Source organism: Pseudophryne corroboree, chromosome 12, assembly GCF_028390025.1.
Source record: "Pseudophryne corroboree isolate aPseCor3 chromosome 12, aPseCor3.hap2, whole genome shotgun sequence".
Taxonomy (NCBI): domain Eukaryota; kingdom Metazoa; phylum Chordata; class Amphibia; order Anura; family Myobatrachidae; genus Pseudophryne; species Pseudophryne corroboree.
The window spans coordinates 71,546,615-71,565,184 of record NC_086455.1 but is presented as its reverse complement, the minus strand read 5'-3'; the positions used below and the strand labels follow the sequence as shown (position 1 = coordinate 71,565,184).

Genomic DNA, 18,570 nt, shown 5'->3' with positions numbered 1-18,570 from the left:
CTGGGACGGATGGCGGCATTTAAAATGTCCTTATTGCCTAAACTCATGTATCTCTTCCGCACAATACCATACCCCTTCCCAAAGAAAGCCATTCAAACCTGCTCTTCTATTATGTCTAAATATATCTGGTCCTCAAAACCACCCTTAATGGCTCTCTCAAGAATGACCCTGCCAAGAGCGCTTGGAGGTCTCAACATACCCAATATTCCACTATACCAGGAAGCTTCCCTCTTAGCCCCCATTAAACATTATTTCACAACCCGTTTGCACACTGGTTGGATGGAGATAGAACAAATACGGTCAAATCCAATTCCACTAGCTGACCTTTTCCGCATCCCAAAGTCGCTCCGGCCTACCCAACCGTCCCTCCTTCCCTCCACGCAAGCCGCCCTACAAGCCTGGGACTCCTTATCAGCCTCTCTAGCATCCACCATCTCCCTTATCCCCCAGATATCCATCACTACACTAGCACAGATGATACCGCACCTCAACCTATCCAAATGGAAACGCGCAGGAGTGTCACTCCTAGGCGACTTACTCGATGGACTCTACCTAAAATCCTTCTCAACTCTCCAGTCACAATACTCACTCCCAGCTTCAGAACTCTTCCACTATATGCAAGTAGCACATTGGTGGAAGACGATCCCTCCTACCTACCCAACGCTCCACACAAGCTCACATACCCTCTTTTCTCGCCTTTCCCTACCAGAATCCAAAGGCGACATCACATACTGGTATAAACTTCGGCTAACTCCTACCTCTCCCTCCAAATCAAATGCCCAAAAGAAATGGGAACAAGACTTGGGCAAAACCTTATCCCCCAATGACTGGCGCCAAGTTTTCTTAATCTCGTACTCTATGTCCCAGTGCTTAAACCACACTGAAATGCATATAAAACTAGTGAACAGAATTTACCAAACCCCAGATCGAATTCATAAATTTTGGCCCTCTCACAGCAATAAGTGCTGGAGACTATGCGGCTCAGTAGGACACATCTTCCACATATTCTGGTCGTGCCCAAAGATCACTAAATATTGGCTAGATGTATTTGAGTTAATAAATAAAGTCCTGTCCACCCACCTGGCACCAGACCCAACTCTAGCATTACTGCAAGTTGTCCCCTCATCAATAACCTCAGATGCCAGATATGTCCTGGGCCACATCCTGATAGCCGCGCGCGCAAACCTAGCCCAAATGTGGAAACAATCCACCCCCCCTACCCTGGTAAGAGCTATACATAAGATTAACCACCATTTCCTTATGGAAACGGAATCCGCCTCCCACTCTCTCAATTACTCCTCCCTCAAAGCGCGATGGTCAATGTGGCAAAGCTTTGTCTCTTCGACGGAAGGGTCTCAATATTTTCATAACCCCACCTCTCCCCCACCCAGTCCGACCGTGCAAACAGATATAGTCTGACCTAAAACACACCCCCCCTTATCACACCTCCCAATATCTAGGCAATCACCCCTCCGCTCCCCCGTCAAGGGTGGCCCCCCAACTAGGTCTCCCTCCCACTATCATCCCCTAACGCGTACCAATAAATACTGCCCAACAAGGTTAGGCCATCATTATCACACTGCAATGTATAGACTCTCTACGTGCCTCTCCTTTTTCTGATGTAATATGCTCACTAGGCCCCGATGTACTACTCCCCTGACTCTAGTCTGGACTCCTACCCCCCCCCCCCCTCCCTCTCCCATCTGTATACCTTCTGTTCATATCCCTGCAATGTATTGTATTGTTGTATCACCCCCCCATGTTTTTTCCTTTCTACATTCTGTACCCCATAAAAATTGTTTATCTCTTTCAATAAAAACTATTGATTTAAAAAAAAATGGAGTCCTAACCGTTTTAAGTCTGTGTTTGCCAGTGTGGGTACGGTGTACAGTGTACCAAGACTCAGTCGCCCCCTCAGAAGCTGTGCGTCTGCACTGTGTACTGAGTCTGGAGATGCAGTTCACCCCGGTTAGAAGCCGCGCGTCTCCGTACCCTCCTGCCGCCATAATGGGCAGCGACCCGCTAACCGGGACGCTGGCTTAGTACTCACCACTCTTCTGGCTCTGTTAGGGGTGACGGCGTGCTGCGGGAATGTACGCTCGCTGTGGTGGGGCTTGCGAATAGTTCCCTCAGGAGCTAGTGTCCTGTCAGCGGGGAACGGGACCATTAACCCTTCAAGAGGTTGGGCGTTTCCTCCCCCCCCCCCGCCTGCCTTCCCTCAAGTCCCACGAAGCAGGCAGGCTGGTGCCATCCATACCTGCCTGAAAAAAAAAAAAAAAGGCAGAAAACTCTTCAGGAGATTCCATAAGCGTGACCGGCTTCTCCGGGCACATTTTCTAAACTGAGTCTGGTAGGAGGGGCATAGAGGGAGGAGCCAGGCCACACTATCAAATTCTTAAAGTGCCCATGGCTCCTAGAGGACCCATCTATAACCCATGGTACTAAATGGATCCCCAGTATCCTCTAGGATGTAAGAGATACTTGGAACTTATTGTTATGTAAGGGCTCTGCCTCTAGCTTATGGTACACTGCAACTTACACATTTTGTGTAATATATTCTAGGCATTGCCTTTTCCACCCAGGGTAACCTATGTAGCATGCCCAAAATGGCGGCCTCACCTGGTTTCTTTTGTGGGTGGGTTGTGTAATCTATGGAAATTAAAGCTCATTGTGCCCTTTATGTTCACTGTTGTTCGGATAGTTAAGATTTACAACTACATCTCTCGGCTATGTTTTTGAAGTTTGTAAAGAGATGAGGAGTCCTGCTGGAGAAAAGCGACCGGGAACTGCTAGACTTTGAAAAGGACTTTAAGTCCTGCAGGAAAAAATAAAATAATAATTATGGCACAAGATGCCTAGGGGGTAATACAGACCTGATCGCAGCAGCAAATTTGTTAACAGTTGGGCAAAACTATGGGCACTGCAGGTGCGACAGATATAACATGTGCAGAGAGAATTAGATTTGGGTGGGTTATTTTGTTTCTGTGCAGAGTAAATACTGGCTGCTTTATTTTTACACTGCAATTTAGATTTCACTTTGAACACACCCCACCCAAATCTACTCTCTGCACATGTTACATCTGCCCCCCCCCCCCCCCCCCACCTCACCCCCCACAGTGCACATGGTTTTGTCCAACTGCTAGCAAATTTGCTGCTACGATCAGGTCTGAATTACCCCCCTAGTGCGACTGAGTTTCTACGAAAGGCTTAACGCACCATATTTCACTTTCAATTTTGTGTGTTAGTTGTATTGCACACGCAGAAAAAACATTTCCAGAAGTTTTGACCTATTACACTGCTATATGTGGGACGATTTTATAATCACTTTATTGTGGCTTTAAGGTAATATACCTGAACAGCAGAATATTTTGTATGAATGTTTGTGTTTTTATAAATGTTTGTGTACATTCTAAATTGCAATGATATGTAATTAAAAAAAAAAAATTTTTTTTTTTTTACTTGATACTTTTAAAATCGCTCCCTTCTTGAAAAAAATAGCAATATTGTTACTATTTAGTAGTTTTGAAAGGATAAAGATCCAAGATACCATATGGGAGCTGCTTGTTTATTACTCTAAGCTTATCAGTGCAAATAATGTTGGTTATTGCGCCCAAATTTTCTATTCAGTCATACTTTATTCTGGTTTACCATATTTAGCAGGCTAGTAAAGAAAGCCTAACTCTAGATTAATCTGTATGGCTTTCAGCTTGTGTTCTACTGTTATTATTCTACAGGAGCCCAGTATGATTTACCGGCAGACAGGATGCCAGCTGTCAATATACAGGTTGAGTATCCCTTATCCGAAATTCAAAATCCCACATTTTTGGGTCCCCTACTGAGAGAATAGCATTTATATTATGTGTGTGTGTATGCGTGCGTATATATATATATATATATATATATATATATATATATATACATATACATATACACACACATACACATACATACATACTGCTCAAAAAAAATAAAGGGAACACTTAAACAACATATCCTAGATCTGAATGAATGATATATTCTTATTAAATACTTTGTTCTTTACATAGTTGAATGTGCTGACAAATAAAATCACACAAAAATTATCAATGGAAATCAAATTTATTAACCCATGGAGGTCTGAATTTGTAGTCACACTCAAAATTAAAGTGGAAAAACACACTACAGGCTGATCCAACTTTGATGTAATGTCCTTAAAACAAGTCAAAATGAGGCTCAGTAGTGTGTGTGGCCTCCACGTGCCTGTATGACCTCCCTACAACGCCTGGGCATGCTCCTGATGAGGTGGCGGATGATCTCCTGAGGGATCTCCTCCCAGACCTGGACTAAAGCATCCGCCAACTCCTGGACAGTCTGTGGTGCAACGTGGTGTTGGTGGATGGAGCGAGACATGATGTCCCAGATGTGCTCAAGTGGATTCAGGTCTGGGGAACGGGCGGGCCAGTCCATAGCATCAATGCCTTCGTCTTGCAGGAACTGCTGACACACTCCAGCCACATGAGGTCTAGCATTGTCTTGCATTAGGAGGAAACCAGGGCCAACCGCACCAGCATATGGTCTCACAAGGGATCTGAGGATCTCATCTTGGTACCTAATGGCAGTCAGGCTACCTCTGGAGAGCACATGGAGGGCTGTGCGGCCCCCCCAAAGAAATGCCACCCCACACCATTACTGACCCACTGCCAAACCGGTGATGCTGGAGGATGTTGCAGGCAGCAGAACGTTCTCCTTGGTGTCTCCAGACTCTGTCACGTCTGTCACATGTGCTCAATGAGAACTTGCTTTCATCTGTGAAGAGCACAGGGCGCCAGTGGCGTATTTGCCAATCTTGGTGTTCTCTGGCAAATGCCAAACGTCCTGCACGGTGTTGGGCTGTAAGCACAACCCCCACCTGTGGACGTCGGGCCCTCATACCACCCTCATGCAGTCTGTTTCTGATCGTTTGAGTAGACACATGCACATTTGTGACTTGCTGGAGGTCATTTTGCAGGGCTCTGGCAGTGCTCAGCCTGTTCCTTCTTGCACAAAGGCGGAGGTAGCGGTCCTGCTGCTGGGTTATTGCCCTCCTATGGCCTCCTCCACGTCTCCTGATGTACTGGCCTGTCTCCTGGTAGCGCCTCCATGCTCTGGACACTACGCTGACAGACACAGCAAACCTTTTTGCCACAGCTCGCATTGATGTGCCATCCTGGATGAGCTGCACTACCTGAGCCACTTGTGTGGGTTGTAGGGAGGTCATACAGGCACGTGGAGGCCACACACACTACTGAGCCTCATTTTGACTTGTTTTAAGGACATTACATCAAAGTTGGATCAGCCTGTAGTGTGTTTTTCCACTTTAATTTTGAGTGTGACTACAAATTCAGACCTCCATGGGTTAATAAATTTGATTTCCATTGATAATTTTTGTGAGATTTTGTTGTCAGCACATTCAACTATGTAAAGAACAAAGTATTTAATAAGAATATTTTATTCTAGGATGTGTTATTTTAGTGTTCCCTTTATTTTTTTGAGCAGTTTATATATGTTTATATATATATATATATATATATATATATATATATATATATATATATATATATACACATACATACATACATACACACACACACACACACACACACACATACATACATACACACACACACATACATACATACATACATACATACATACATACGCACATAATATAACTGTACCGACAGCGCGGCATCTCGTCTGCCGGAAGCCCAGCAGGTCCCCTAGTGGGTTCGCCATGCTTCAGGCCTGGTGGCTCGCTTCACTCGCCACAGGTTATATTCCCAATCAGTTGGTGGCGTGGACCCACCAACAGAATGGGTATACCGGGTGGCAGGCAGGATTTTGGATTTCACCGGTTGTCGGAATTTCGGCGTCGGCCTTCTGAACTCCGGGATCCAGAAAGCTGGTATTTTAACTGCATCCCTTCTACAGATGTAGCCATGCCCATCTATGCTCATCGTGACTTTCTGCACTGTGCGCCAGTCTGACTATTCGCAGTTTTGGATTGCTCTATTAATTCCTTACTAATTCCCATTATTCCTGGTCACGCCAGCTATGCTGCGATGTGTACGCATCGAAGAAAGATGAGTGGCTACATCTGTGTGTAATCTATCTATCCACACACACACTTACTTGCCAATGCCAACAAGTAGCTTTGTGGATATTCACGGTTAAGCATAAATAAATAACTCAATTAGAGTCTTGTTTTTTTTGATTGTATACCAAATGAAGTCAAGCAAACTATACTGACATTTGCAAAGCTCTGGTGAGGCCAACCATCAAATTCTTCAACCATAATAAATAGCGTTTACCTAGCGCCTCGCTCATCCATGGTATATGACTCTCCACATCTCCAACCAATTCAGGAAACTCTTCTGTGAGATTGGAACACTGTTTTTGGATGTAAAACACTCCTGGGGGATTTGTTTTCTTCTCTATAATGTCCAGAAAATCTGAAAAATTCATGTTTCGCTCCTCTGGCATAACAAATTTGTTCTCGTACACGGCATCTGCATAACCGTTTGGCGTCACGGCCACGCTTACAGTCTTGGATCCAACACATTTCCTGTCCATAAAAAATAACAGATACAGATCAGTTTTGAAAATCATTCTCAAAAGGAGTTTCAGACTAGCACTACAAACATCAACAAATGAAAACCGTCAACATACAGCCCAAAATCAGTCCAACAGACAAAGGAAAACTCTTGACCAAAAACGGATCCATGTTTCCAGCTGTACCCTCCTGAATGCCAATATCACACAGCTAGATAAGATGCGGGATCACTGAAGAGGGACAGGAAGGATATTAAAAAGATCACAACAGATCACATGCGTGGTACATTTATAAATTAAATAATAAATCAGTATTAAGGAGACCAAAGCTTAAGAAGGCCATCTATAGTAGCAAGGGAAAGCCTCAATGCCCAATTTGATCACTTCTGTCTATCACTGGAACCTTAGTGTTTTTTAGGCAGGGTGCCGATCACTCAGGAGAACTCATTTTATTTTTGAAGGCAAAAACAGGATTTTAATACCTACCGGTAAATCCTTTTCTATAAGTCCGTAGAGGATGTTGGGGACACCAAAAGAACCATGGGATATAGACGGATCCGTAGGAGACATGGGCACTTTAAGACTTTCAAAGGAGGCGTGACCTGGCTCCTCCCTCTATATCCCTCCCCAGACTCAGTTTGGAACTGTGTCCGGAGAGATGGACATTTTGAGGAAAGGAATTAACAACAAGGTGAGCGGGGGGCGTGGCCTGACCGGGGAAGGGAATAGCAGACTTTCCAGTGAGCTCCCGACCAAACACCTCTCAAAGAGTCCCAATTGCCCACTTTCCACACCGCGACCACCCTCTATCAGGTGTCCTTGTTGCCTGCTGCTGCCGGCGATTCAGTGTGGGGTGAGCTGCGGCGCTGGGAGACGCTGTTAAGGGTCTCTCCGGGTTGCGGCCTTCCCTGCCTGAAAAGCCGGGGACTCGAGTGCGCGCTCCGGCCCGCCGGCTGAGCTCCACGGCGAGAATAGCGGGAGAACGGAGCCGCGGACACCAGCTCTGATTAGAGCATCGCCTACACGCTGTATGCCCTCTCTCCTGGCCTGACGACCTCCTCGGATAGGGGCCTTAATACCCCCTTCTCTGCACAATACTTGAGGTGAGAGGCACAACTGATACTGCTGTACACAGGCTGTGTGTCACTGCGGCGGCCATTTTCTCCCCAGCACATTGTATGGCAGCCTAACTTGGGAACAATTTACTGAACTAATAACTTTATTCATAACTGCAGGATCATCTCCCTAGCCTCTTATCTTATTATTTACATTACTGGGGCTTATTTCTTCATGATTGCTGGAGGTCACAATCAATGTCTCTGCTGTTCCCCTGTGCTCCCGGTCTGTTAGCTGCATGTGAAGCTTGTCACCTTTCACATTAACCCCCCCCCCCCCCCCCCCCCGGTTCCTGTGATTTGCATTACCATATTTTTTGAGTTACCTACAATTTGCCTCAGAAGCTCTCTGTACTGGATGAGGACCTCGGCAGCGCTGCTGGTCAGGCTGTTACTTTGTCCATCTGCATTGTTCGTGTATTTACATATACTTCTGAAGGCTCTCTCACAGGAATATCTACTCATGTACTCTGCAATGTGATTTCATCTACGCAATGAGCTGATAGCCTCTCTCACCGACCTCAACTTACTTACTTCAGTAGAGACATTTCCACTTGCCACTGTTATCACCTATTGTGATTTTTCCGGGTATTTTATTGACCTGGTTGCTGCTTATATGGAAAAATATCTTACGCCTCCTGCTTCCACGCAACCTCTTCAACCACGCCAGGAAAAGAGAAGGGCGGATCCCAACATGTCTTCTGATTCTGCTATCGCTGCACTATCTCCTGCCGCCAAAAAATCGGTAGCCCCCCAGGACTCTTATGTTACGTATAACGACGTGGTGGATGCTATTAAGGCGACCATGGGGCCGCTACTCTCACAAGCAGTTTCGGATATAACTTCTCAATTGCAACACCTCACTCACCGAGTTGCTGAAACAGAACATAGGGTCGGCACCCTGTTTCAAGACGTCTCGCATCTCACACAAGTGGTTCCCAAATTGGAAAAGGACACCTACCAACTTTAGAACAAGGTAGGCGACCTCGAAAATCGGTCTAGGAGAAATAACATCCGCCTAGTGGGGCTCCCGGAAGCCGTCAAGGGCCTGGCTCTGGCTCACTTTGTTCGTAACACTCTCCAAACTCTCTTAGGAATTGAATCTGAATGCCGTGATCTCATCATTGAGAGAGTTCACAGAGTGGGTCAACATTCCTCATCTACGTCTAACCGTCCTCGAGTTGTCCTGTTTCGATGTCTTAATTACTTGCATAAACAGTTACTCTGGTCAGCGTCCCGAAGCAAGAAATGTATTCCGTGGGAGTCATCGAAGTTATACCTTTTCCAAGATTTCTCAGTAGAATTGTCTCGGGCCCGTAAGGCTTTTTCCCCAGTGTGCTCCCGCTTAGTAGCAGACCAGCGTAAATTTGCCCTGATCTACCCAGCCAGGCTCAGACTGTTTGATGGTTCATCTTACAAAAATTTCAACACTCCCGCTGATGCAGAGGCTTTCTTGGCGGAGGAGAGACGTTCTATACCCCAGGGAGATATTGCGGATCCTCCCCCGGTTACTCGCTAACCTCCGCAAAGTTCATGTGGACATTACTTTGTTCTAATTCGTTGAATTATTCTCCCACTGAAAAATGTATCTCTTCGTTAAAATTTTCATTACGAAATGTTATGCAAATATGTCTTATTTTATGGTATTACAGGTATACTACTGATAGTATGTTTGCTGCCTGAGTTCAAGGCCTAGTTACTATTTTTTCTCATTGATTCCGTTTTTAGAGGCTTATCTCGCCCATTGTGTTTCGCTATTAGATTCATCGAACATTTGCCATGATTTCAATGGCAATAGTTTTGACTTTGCAGATTTATATTTGTTTTCATTTCATGTCGTCCTATGTTTGTGTTTGTCTCTTCCCTTTTGTCTCCTCTCCCACCCCCTCTCCCATTTTTTATCTACTTGACAGGTCAGGTGGGGATGTTCGTAACGGGTTCCTACACTACACACCTATCACTTAAATGTTCGTATAGGCACGTGGAATGTCGGAGGAATTAACTCCCCGGCTAAAAGACGTAAGATTCTTACTTATATTTCAAAACTGAAGGTAGATATCATATGTATCCAAGAAACTCATCTGACTCACACTGAATCCCTGAAACTACAAACATTGGGTTGGAAATTATTAGCTGCTGCACCTTATAACTCTAAATCCCGAGGCATAGGTGTATTAGCCAGAAAATCCTTGTCCGTCTCTATTTCTAACTCAGTGGCTGACCCGGAAGGGTGGTACCTGATCACTGATATTATAATTAACAGTTCCCCATATACCCTCTGCACGATTTATGCCCCAAACGTTTATAAAAGATCCTTCTTTAGCACCTTACTGGCCAAATTATTACAATATAGCTCAAAATCCCTGATTTTATTGGGAGATTTTAATCTGATTTCCTCCCCGATTCTCGACAGGTCCTCCACCTCAAAGACTCCCATTTCGCTCCCTAAATTGGGTATATCAGCGCTCTCCAAGCAACTTAGCTTAATTGATGTTTGGCGAGCTATGAACCCAATAGAAAAATAATTCACTTGCCTCTCGGCAGCTCACCAGACCCTTTCCTGCATATATTTTATTTTATTATCTTCCTCCTTATTCCCCAGAGTGCAAGATGTTGTTATTGAACCCATAGGTTTATCTGACCACGCATTAGTATGGTTGTCGCTTCAAACTACAGTAGACAAGGGCCTTTATAGATTATGGAAATTCCCTAATTATCTGTCCCAGTCCATTTCATTTCGTCAAAAACTAGAGTCCGCCTGGATGGACTTTAAACATGCTAATGCTGATTGTGAAGCTTCGGACCCACTATTGTTCTGGCAAACGGGCAAGGCGGTCCTCCGCGGTGTCATAATCTCTTACCTGGCGGCTGAGAATAGACGCTTAGCCGCCATGTATCTTGATTTACAGTCTAAATTGACTGAATCTTATCAGTCCTTCAAGTCGGCCCCTACCCCTTCTAATAGGTCGGTTTATTGCACTGCAAAGATTCATTTTGATGAATATTTTAAAATCAAAAGTGATCGCTCCCTTTTTTCCACTAATTATAGATTTCATAGATTTGGAAACAAGACTGGCCGTCTTCTTTCCAATCTATTAAAAGGTTCACAACCACCTATGTTGGTTCACCCGTTACGACGAGAGGACGGTTCTGTGGCGGACTCGAGCGACCAGATCACTGATATTATGAAGAATTTCTATGAAACCATATACTCTGACCCTCAAGGTATTGATCCTCCTATTACTGATGAGGTTCCCCCCAGTTCTTGGACGTTTCCACCCCTTCCCCAATTTCCAGAAGAATTCTCACATTTACTGGAGGCCCCTGTCTCCACCGAAGAAGTCACTAGGGTTATTTAGCAATCAAAACCATTAAAAGCCCCGGGTCCAGATGGTCTATCAGCGGAATTTTACAAAATTCTATTGCCTAGGTTTGGGGAGAGCTTGGTTGCCTTTTATAATGGTATTATTTCTACCAATTCGGTTCCACTCTATTTTAATTTGGCGATTATTAAGTTACTCCCCAAGCAGGGCAAAGATTTATCTTTACCTGGATCCTATAGGCCTATTTCTTTATTAAACTTTGATTATAAATTATTTACAAAAATTCTTGCTGACAGACTGAAATTATATCTACCCCAAATTATACATCCGGATCAGATCGGTTTCATTTTAGGCAGGCACTCAGTAGTTAATGTCCGGAAAATTTTGGCAGCTATCCACCACTCGGGCTCTTCTACCCCTCCTAGTCTGATAGTTTCTTTTGACGCCGAAAAGGCTTTTGATTGAATTAGTTGGAAATACCTCTTCACTGCTTTACACCGGTTTGGTTTCCCCCCCACTTTTATTTCTATATTACAAACACTGTATCATTCCCCCTTGTCACAAATTTCCTGTAACGGTTCCATATCGTCTGCCTTTGCTATTTCACGCGGGACACGCCAGGGCTGCCCTTTATCCCCCCTTCTTTTTGCCATTGCCATGGAACCTCTGGCAATTGCTATACGGCTTTCTGCTATGATTGAAGGTATTACTATTCATTCCAAATTACTCAAAGTTTCCCTATATGCAGACGATATGGTGCTTTTTCTTTCCAACCCGGCATCCTCTCTTCCAGCTGTCCTAAACCTCATTTCCTCGTTTGGCTCCGTTTCTGGCTACAAAGTTAACTTAAGACAAATCAGCGATCCTCCCCATTAGTGGCTCGCCCTCTTATTTTCAATCGCTGCCTATTCTTCAAGCTTTCCACATTGCCCATTCTTCTATTAAATACTTAGGTATTCATATATCGACTAAACTATCGGACATTTATGCTCTTAACTTTATCCCCATTATCGCCAAGCTAAAATCATACCTAGACAATTGGTCATCCCTACCTATTTCCCTCTTGGGCAGAATAGCAGTTATAAAGAGTGTCCTGTTTCCCAAAAATTTTTATGTTATGCAAATGCTCCCGTTTAGACTCCTAGCTAAGGATATCAAACATTTAAATACTCTCTTCTCCCGGTTCCTATGGCAAGGGAAACGTCCAAGAATTGCATATGCTAAACTAAGATTGCCCCGTAGAGAAGGAGGTCTGGGTTTTCCTGATCTAGCCCTGTATTCGGATGCAATATTTTTTCGATATGTCAGTGACTGGTTGCTCGAGACTAACTCTTACACAGATAATCAGTTGGACTCTGCTCTATTTGCCCCTTATTCCCCCAATGCACTGTTACACTCCAAATTAGCGGATATCCCGCCTTTTATTAAAGACAATCCTTTATTCATAGATACTTATCGGACTTGGGTTAATATTAATAAAAAATGTCATGGTTATTCTAGCTATTCTCCGTATGTGGCGTTATGGGGGAATCCGGCTTTTCCCCCTTCACTATCCAATATGGTGTTATGCACACCAGTGCCTGCAGGAATGTACTGGTGTCAGAACTGTTATGCACTCCAGTGCCTGCAGGAATGTACTGGTGTTTGAACTGTTATGCACACCAGTGCCTGCAGGAATGTACTGGTGTCTGAACGGATAGGTATGCAAAACAAATGAACTCACAGACAGACTGGGGAATATGACATTACGTACACAGAAGGTGATAGGGTAACAAAATACACACAAAGTGAACAGAGAAGCCCAGAGGCTAAGGAACTGGGTGTCTCCCTAGTATTAGTAATGCTCAGATGGGAAAAGCAAGATGTTGTGTTTTAATACGTAGAGAACCCGAAATGCTGTTGCTAAGGGCAACAGCAAAACCCTAAAGGGTTACCAACGGGTGTGGCAGTAAACTCCTTGGTCAGAGATGGAATGATAGACACAAGGAGAGTCTCCACAATCCTAATTCTCACTTGCAGTGCACAGGTTCAGCTTACTGCCACTAAACTGACACCTGAACTCCTTGCACAGTGAGACAGGATTTAGGCAGGCAAATCTGAGAATACAGCCGCAAACTTGCTAAGTTCACAGAGTAGCAAAAGAACCCCAGCAAGTTAAACGACTGACTCCAGTCTTACTGCTAGGTCTGGATTGGCAGAGTGTAGTACCAAATCCCCAGGCCTATTTGCAGTAAGCAACAACAAATACAAAGCTACACAGTACTGGCTAACTTTCAGGAACTGACTAACCAACAAAGATTCAGCAGCATCTGCTTAACCTGAGAAGAGGCCTTATATAGCAGGTGCTGTCCACGCCCCACTCAGACCTCACAGACTGTGAGCACAAAAACCAGCACCGGATCCCCTGCCGTGCACAGAGCCTGTAACCACTGCACAGCAAAAGACCCGAACCGGAGTATCAGCTGCGCTCAGGTTACAACGCTAGCACTTGTCTCCCGGTTGCCATGACGACGTGGCAGCACAGGGCAGGAGACCCTAACAGTACCCCCCCTCTGACGAGGGGTCAAAGAACCCCTACCACCGGGTTTATTGGGGAACTGCGAGAAGAAAGAGCGTATCAGTCTGGGGGCATGAAGATCACAACTGCGCACCCATGACCGCTCCTCCGGGCCATACCCCTTCCAGTGCACCAAAAATGACAGCCGACCCCGAACCATCTTGGAGTCAAGAATCCTTTCAACAACAAACTCCCTCTGGCCACGTATCAGAAGAGGGGAAGGTCTTCCACTGGAAGAAGGATTACTAATCGCCCGTTTTAAAAGGGAACAATGAAATGTTTTATTGATACCCAAAGAACGGGGCAGATCTAACTGAAATGCCACCGGATTGATAACCCTGGTGATCTTATAAGGACCGATGAACCGGGTGCCTAACTTATGAGATGGCTGTCTCAACTTCAAATTCTTGGTAGACAACCAGACGAAGTCTCCTAATTTGAAGCTGCAGGGTCTTTTCCGCTTATCAAAAACCCTTTTGGTCACTAATGACACAGACACAAGGGCTTTCTTCACTTTCCGCCAAATACCTCTAAGGACCGAAACCACAGAGGAACCACCAGGCGTGGAGTCCAGGGGGTCAAAAGAATTGGCCTTAGGATGATGCCCATACACACAAAGGAAGGGAGAGATCCCTGTAGCAGAGTGAGCCGCGTTGTTATAGGCAAACTCCGCCATGGACAGATGAGCAACCCAGTCAGTCTGACACTTGGAGACATAACACCTGAGGAACTGCTCCAAGGACTGGTTCACCCTTTCAGTCTGCCCATTAGACTGCGGATGGTAGCCTGACGACAAGCTGACAGAAATCTGGAGATCGGAACAAAATGCCCTCCAGAATTTGGCCACAAACTGGGATCCGCGGTCAGAGACCACATCAAGTGGCAATCCGTGGAGACGCACAACATGCAGCATAAATAATTCAGACAGGCGTCTGGCCGATGGCAGCCCAACCAGTGGAACGAAGTGCGCCATCTTCGAAAACCTGTCAACGACAACCCAGATGGCTGTCATCCCCGAGGATTTGGGCAAGTCCACCACAAAATCCATTGAAATGTGGGTCCATGGCTTAGATGGGATAGAGAGTGGATGTAATGGGCCAACAGGAACCCCTCTAGGAGTCTTATTTCGGGCACAGATGTCACATGCCCGAACCCACTGATCCACATCCTTAGCCACCGAGGGCCACCACACCGCCCTAGATAGCAACTCCCGAGTTCTGGCAATACCCGGGTGACCTGCCGACTTCTTGGCATGGAATTCCAGGAACACTCGCTGTCTTAACCTAGGAGGCACAAACAAAAGACCTACCGGAAGGTCTGGAGGAGCCTGCTCCTGTGCTCTAAGGACTAATGATAAGAGGTCCTGGGTAATGCCCACTTTAATACATGATGGGGACACAATGGGCAACGGCTCCTCGGTGGTCTCCTGGATTGGAGCAAAACTCCGCGAGAGCGCATCAGCCTTGATGTTTTTTGACCCAGGGCGATATGTTATCAAAAAATTAAAGCGAGCAAAAAACAAAGCCCATCGTGCCTGCCTGGCATTGAGACGCTTCGCTGACTCTAAATATGCCAGATTCTTATGGTCGGTGAGAATTGAGACCACAAACTTAGCCCCCTCAAGCCAGTGTCTCCACTCCTCGAGTGCATCCTTAATAGCCAACAAGTCCCGGTTACCCACGTCATAATTAATCTCGGCAGGCGAACATTTACGGGAAAAGTAAGCACAGGGATGAAGGCGATTATCAGACACTCCCATCTGAGAGAGCACTGCCCCAATACCCATCTCAGAGGCATCCACCTCCACCACAAAAGGACGCTCTGGATCTGGGTGTCGCAGCACCTTGGCCGAGACAAATGAGCTTTTCAGACGGGCAAAAGCCGCTTTGGCCTCACAAGACCAGTGAGCAACATCCGCCCCTTTCTTAGTGAGTGCCACCAAGGGCGCCACTATAGACGAAAATCCAGCGATAAATCGTCTATAAAAATTCGCAAAGCCCAGGAAACGCTGAAGCGCCTTCAAACTAGTGGGCTGCACCCAATCCAGGACTGCCTGTACCTTGGAACCCTCCATTTGGAAACCTTCTGGGGAGATAATATATCCTAGAAATGCGATTTGCTGAACTTCAAATTCGCACTTCTCCAGCTTCGCCCCAAGCCGGTGGTCTCTGAGTTTCTGGAGGACTAAGCGTACATGCTTCCGATATTCCTCCAGGGAATGGGAGAAGATTAGGATGTCATCTAAGTATACAACTAAGAATCTATCCAAATATTCCCTGAGTACATCATTCATGAAATCCTGGTAGACTGCCGGGGCATTACAGAGCCCAAAAGGCATCACCAAATATTCATAATGCCCTGAGTGGGTATTAAAGGCAGTCTTTCCATTCATCCCCCTCTCTTATTCGGATTAGATTGTACGCACCGCGTAGGTCAATCTTAGAAAAAATGGTGGCAGTACGAAGCTGGTCAAACAAGACCGAAATGAGAGGCAGTGGGTATGAGTTTTTAATCGTGATACGGTTCAATTCCCTGAAGTCGATGCAGGGTCGCAACGAACCGTCCTTTTTACCCACGAAGAAGAACCCCGACCCAACTGGAGACTGTGAAGGTCTGATAAATCCCTTAGCCAAGTTCTCCTGAATGTACTCTGCCATAGCCTGAGTCTCAGGACGTGACAGGGAGTACAACCTGCTCTTGGGAAGCTTAGCATTTGGCAACAAATCAATGGCACAGTCATAGGGGCGATGGGGAGGTAGTACCTCTGCAATTTTTTTGGAGAACACGTCCGCAAAATCTGCATAACACCCTGGCAATCCTGGCAAACTTAGCTGCGAGAGCCTGACTGGAAGGCTCAAGCAACTCCTGAAACAATCAGTACCCCAACTAAGAATCTCCCCAGAGACCCAGTCAAATTGAGGATTGTGGGCCCTTAACCAGGGTAACCCCAACACCAATGGGGCAAAAGTACAGACAGTCACATAAAAGGACAATTTTTCAGAGTGTGTGGCTCCAATAAACAAAGAAATCTGGCTAGTGCAAGAGGTAATTTTACCTTGGGATAATGGTTCCCCGTTTAACCCACAAATCTCAATTTCCGATGCCAAGGGTACTAAGGGAACAGAGTGTTTCAGGGCGAATTGGCGGTCCATAAAAACCCCGTCGGCCCCACTGTCCACAAAGGCCTCAGTCTTGACAGTTTGACCGAGGATCTTCAAGGTCACCGGAATGATAAAAGTCTTCTTGGGAAATTCTGACTTCTGGCCTGACAGGATATTTCCCATCACCCTCAGGCCCTGAAGTTTTCCGGCTTTTCTGGGCATGATACTACCACATGACCTTTATTCCCACAGTACAAACACAACCCCTGCTGTCTCCTCCGCGTCTTCTCACGCGAGGAGAGGCGGGTAGCCCCAATCTGCATAGGCTCCTCAGAAAATTCCTCAGAGTCTGAGGTTCCCTTGGGAAAGAAGGAAACCTCGGTCTCCCTTTCAAGCCTACGCTCTCTCAGTCGTCTATCCACCCGGATGGATAACTGCATGAGCTGATCCAAGCTATCAGGCAAGGGATATTGTACCAGTTGGTCTTTTATCTGGTTAGAAAGACCTCTTCGGTACTGGTGTCTCAGGGCTGGGTCATTCCACTGGGTATCATGGGCCAACCTCCGAAACTCCGTACAGTAAACCTCAACTGGCCTTCGCCCTTGCTTAAGGATCGAAATCTGAGCCTCGGCTGAGGCCGTCTTGTAGGGTCATCATACAACATGCCCAGTGCTGTAAAAAAAGCATCAACACTTTTAAGCGACGGACAGTCAGGCTGCAACCCATATGCCCAGACCTGTGGGTCTCCTTGTAGCAAGGAAATCACTATGCCCACCCGCTGAATCTCCGACCCAGAAGACTGAGGCCTAAGCCGGAAGTATAGCTTGCAGCTCTCCTTGAAACAAAAGAACTGCGAGCGATCTCCAGAAAAACGATCCGGGAGATTTACTTTCGGCTCCTTAACCCCTGAAGGTGCTGCTGCTGCGGGAGCTCCGCCAGCGGCCTGGGAGGTGTGCATTTTAATGGACAAATCATTAAATTGTCGAGTCAGGACCTGCACCTGATCGACCACCTGTTGCAACGTATTTTGAGGGGTATGCTCCATATTCCCACAAAATTTCAACAGGAGGATTAGGCTGCTGAATATGTTATGCACACCAGTGCCTGCAGGAATGTACTGGTGTCAGAACTGTTATGCACTCCAGTGCCTGCAGGAATGTACTGGTGTTTGAACGGTTATGCACACCAGTGCCTGCAGGAATGTACTGGTGTCTGAACGGATAGGTATGCAAAACAAATGAACTCACAGACAGACTGGGGAATATGACATTACGTACACAGAAGGTGATAGGGTAACAAAATACACACAAAGTGAACAGAGAAGCCCAGAGGCTAAGGAACTGGGTGTCTCCCTAGTATTAGTAATGCTCAGATGGGAAAAGCAAGATGTTGTGTTTTAATACGTAGAGAACCCGAAATGCTGTTGCTAAGGGCAACAGCAAAACCCTAAAGGGTTACCAACGGGTGTGGCAGTAAACTCCTTGGTCAGAGATGGAATGATAGACACAAGGAGAGTCTCCACAATCCTAATTCTCACTTGCAGTGCACAGGTTCAGCTTACTGCCACTAAACTGACACCTGAACTCCTTGCACAGTGAGACAGGATTTAGGCAGGCAAATCTGAGAATACAGCCGCAAACTTGCTAAGTTCACAGAGTAGCAAAAGAACCCCAGCAAGTTAAACGACTGACTCCAGTCTTACTGCTAGGTCTGGATTGGCAGAGTGTAGTACCAAATCCCCAGGCCTATTTGCAGTAAGCAACAACAAATACAAAGCTACACAGTACTGGCTAACTTTCAGGAACTGACTAACCAACAAAGATTCAGCAGCATCTGCTTAACCTGAGAAGAGGCCTTATATAGCAGGTGCTGTCCACGCCCCACTCAGACCTCACAGACTGTGA

The 18,570-nt window shown here is 45.9% G+C and overlaps 1 protein-coding gene across 1 annotated transcript in view; it reads right to left on the bottom strand.

Annotated features, from left to right (window-relative positions):
• JMJD7 (jumonji domain containing 7) overlaps window positions 1-18,570 on the bottom strand; it is a 114,441-nt gene that overhangs the window by 62,200 nt on the left and 33,671 nt on the right. Inside the window, exon 3 of the mRNA XM_063947633.1 lies at window positions 6,330-6,583. Coding sequence (XP_063803703.1) covers window positions 6,330-6,583 — 254 coding nt within the window. The remainder of the gene's footprint in view (window positions 1-6,329; window positions 6,584-18,570) is intronic.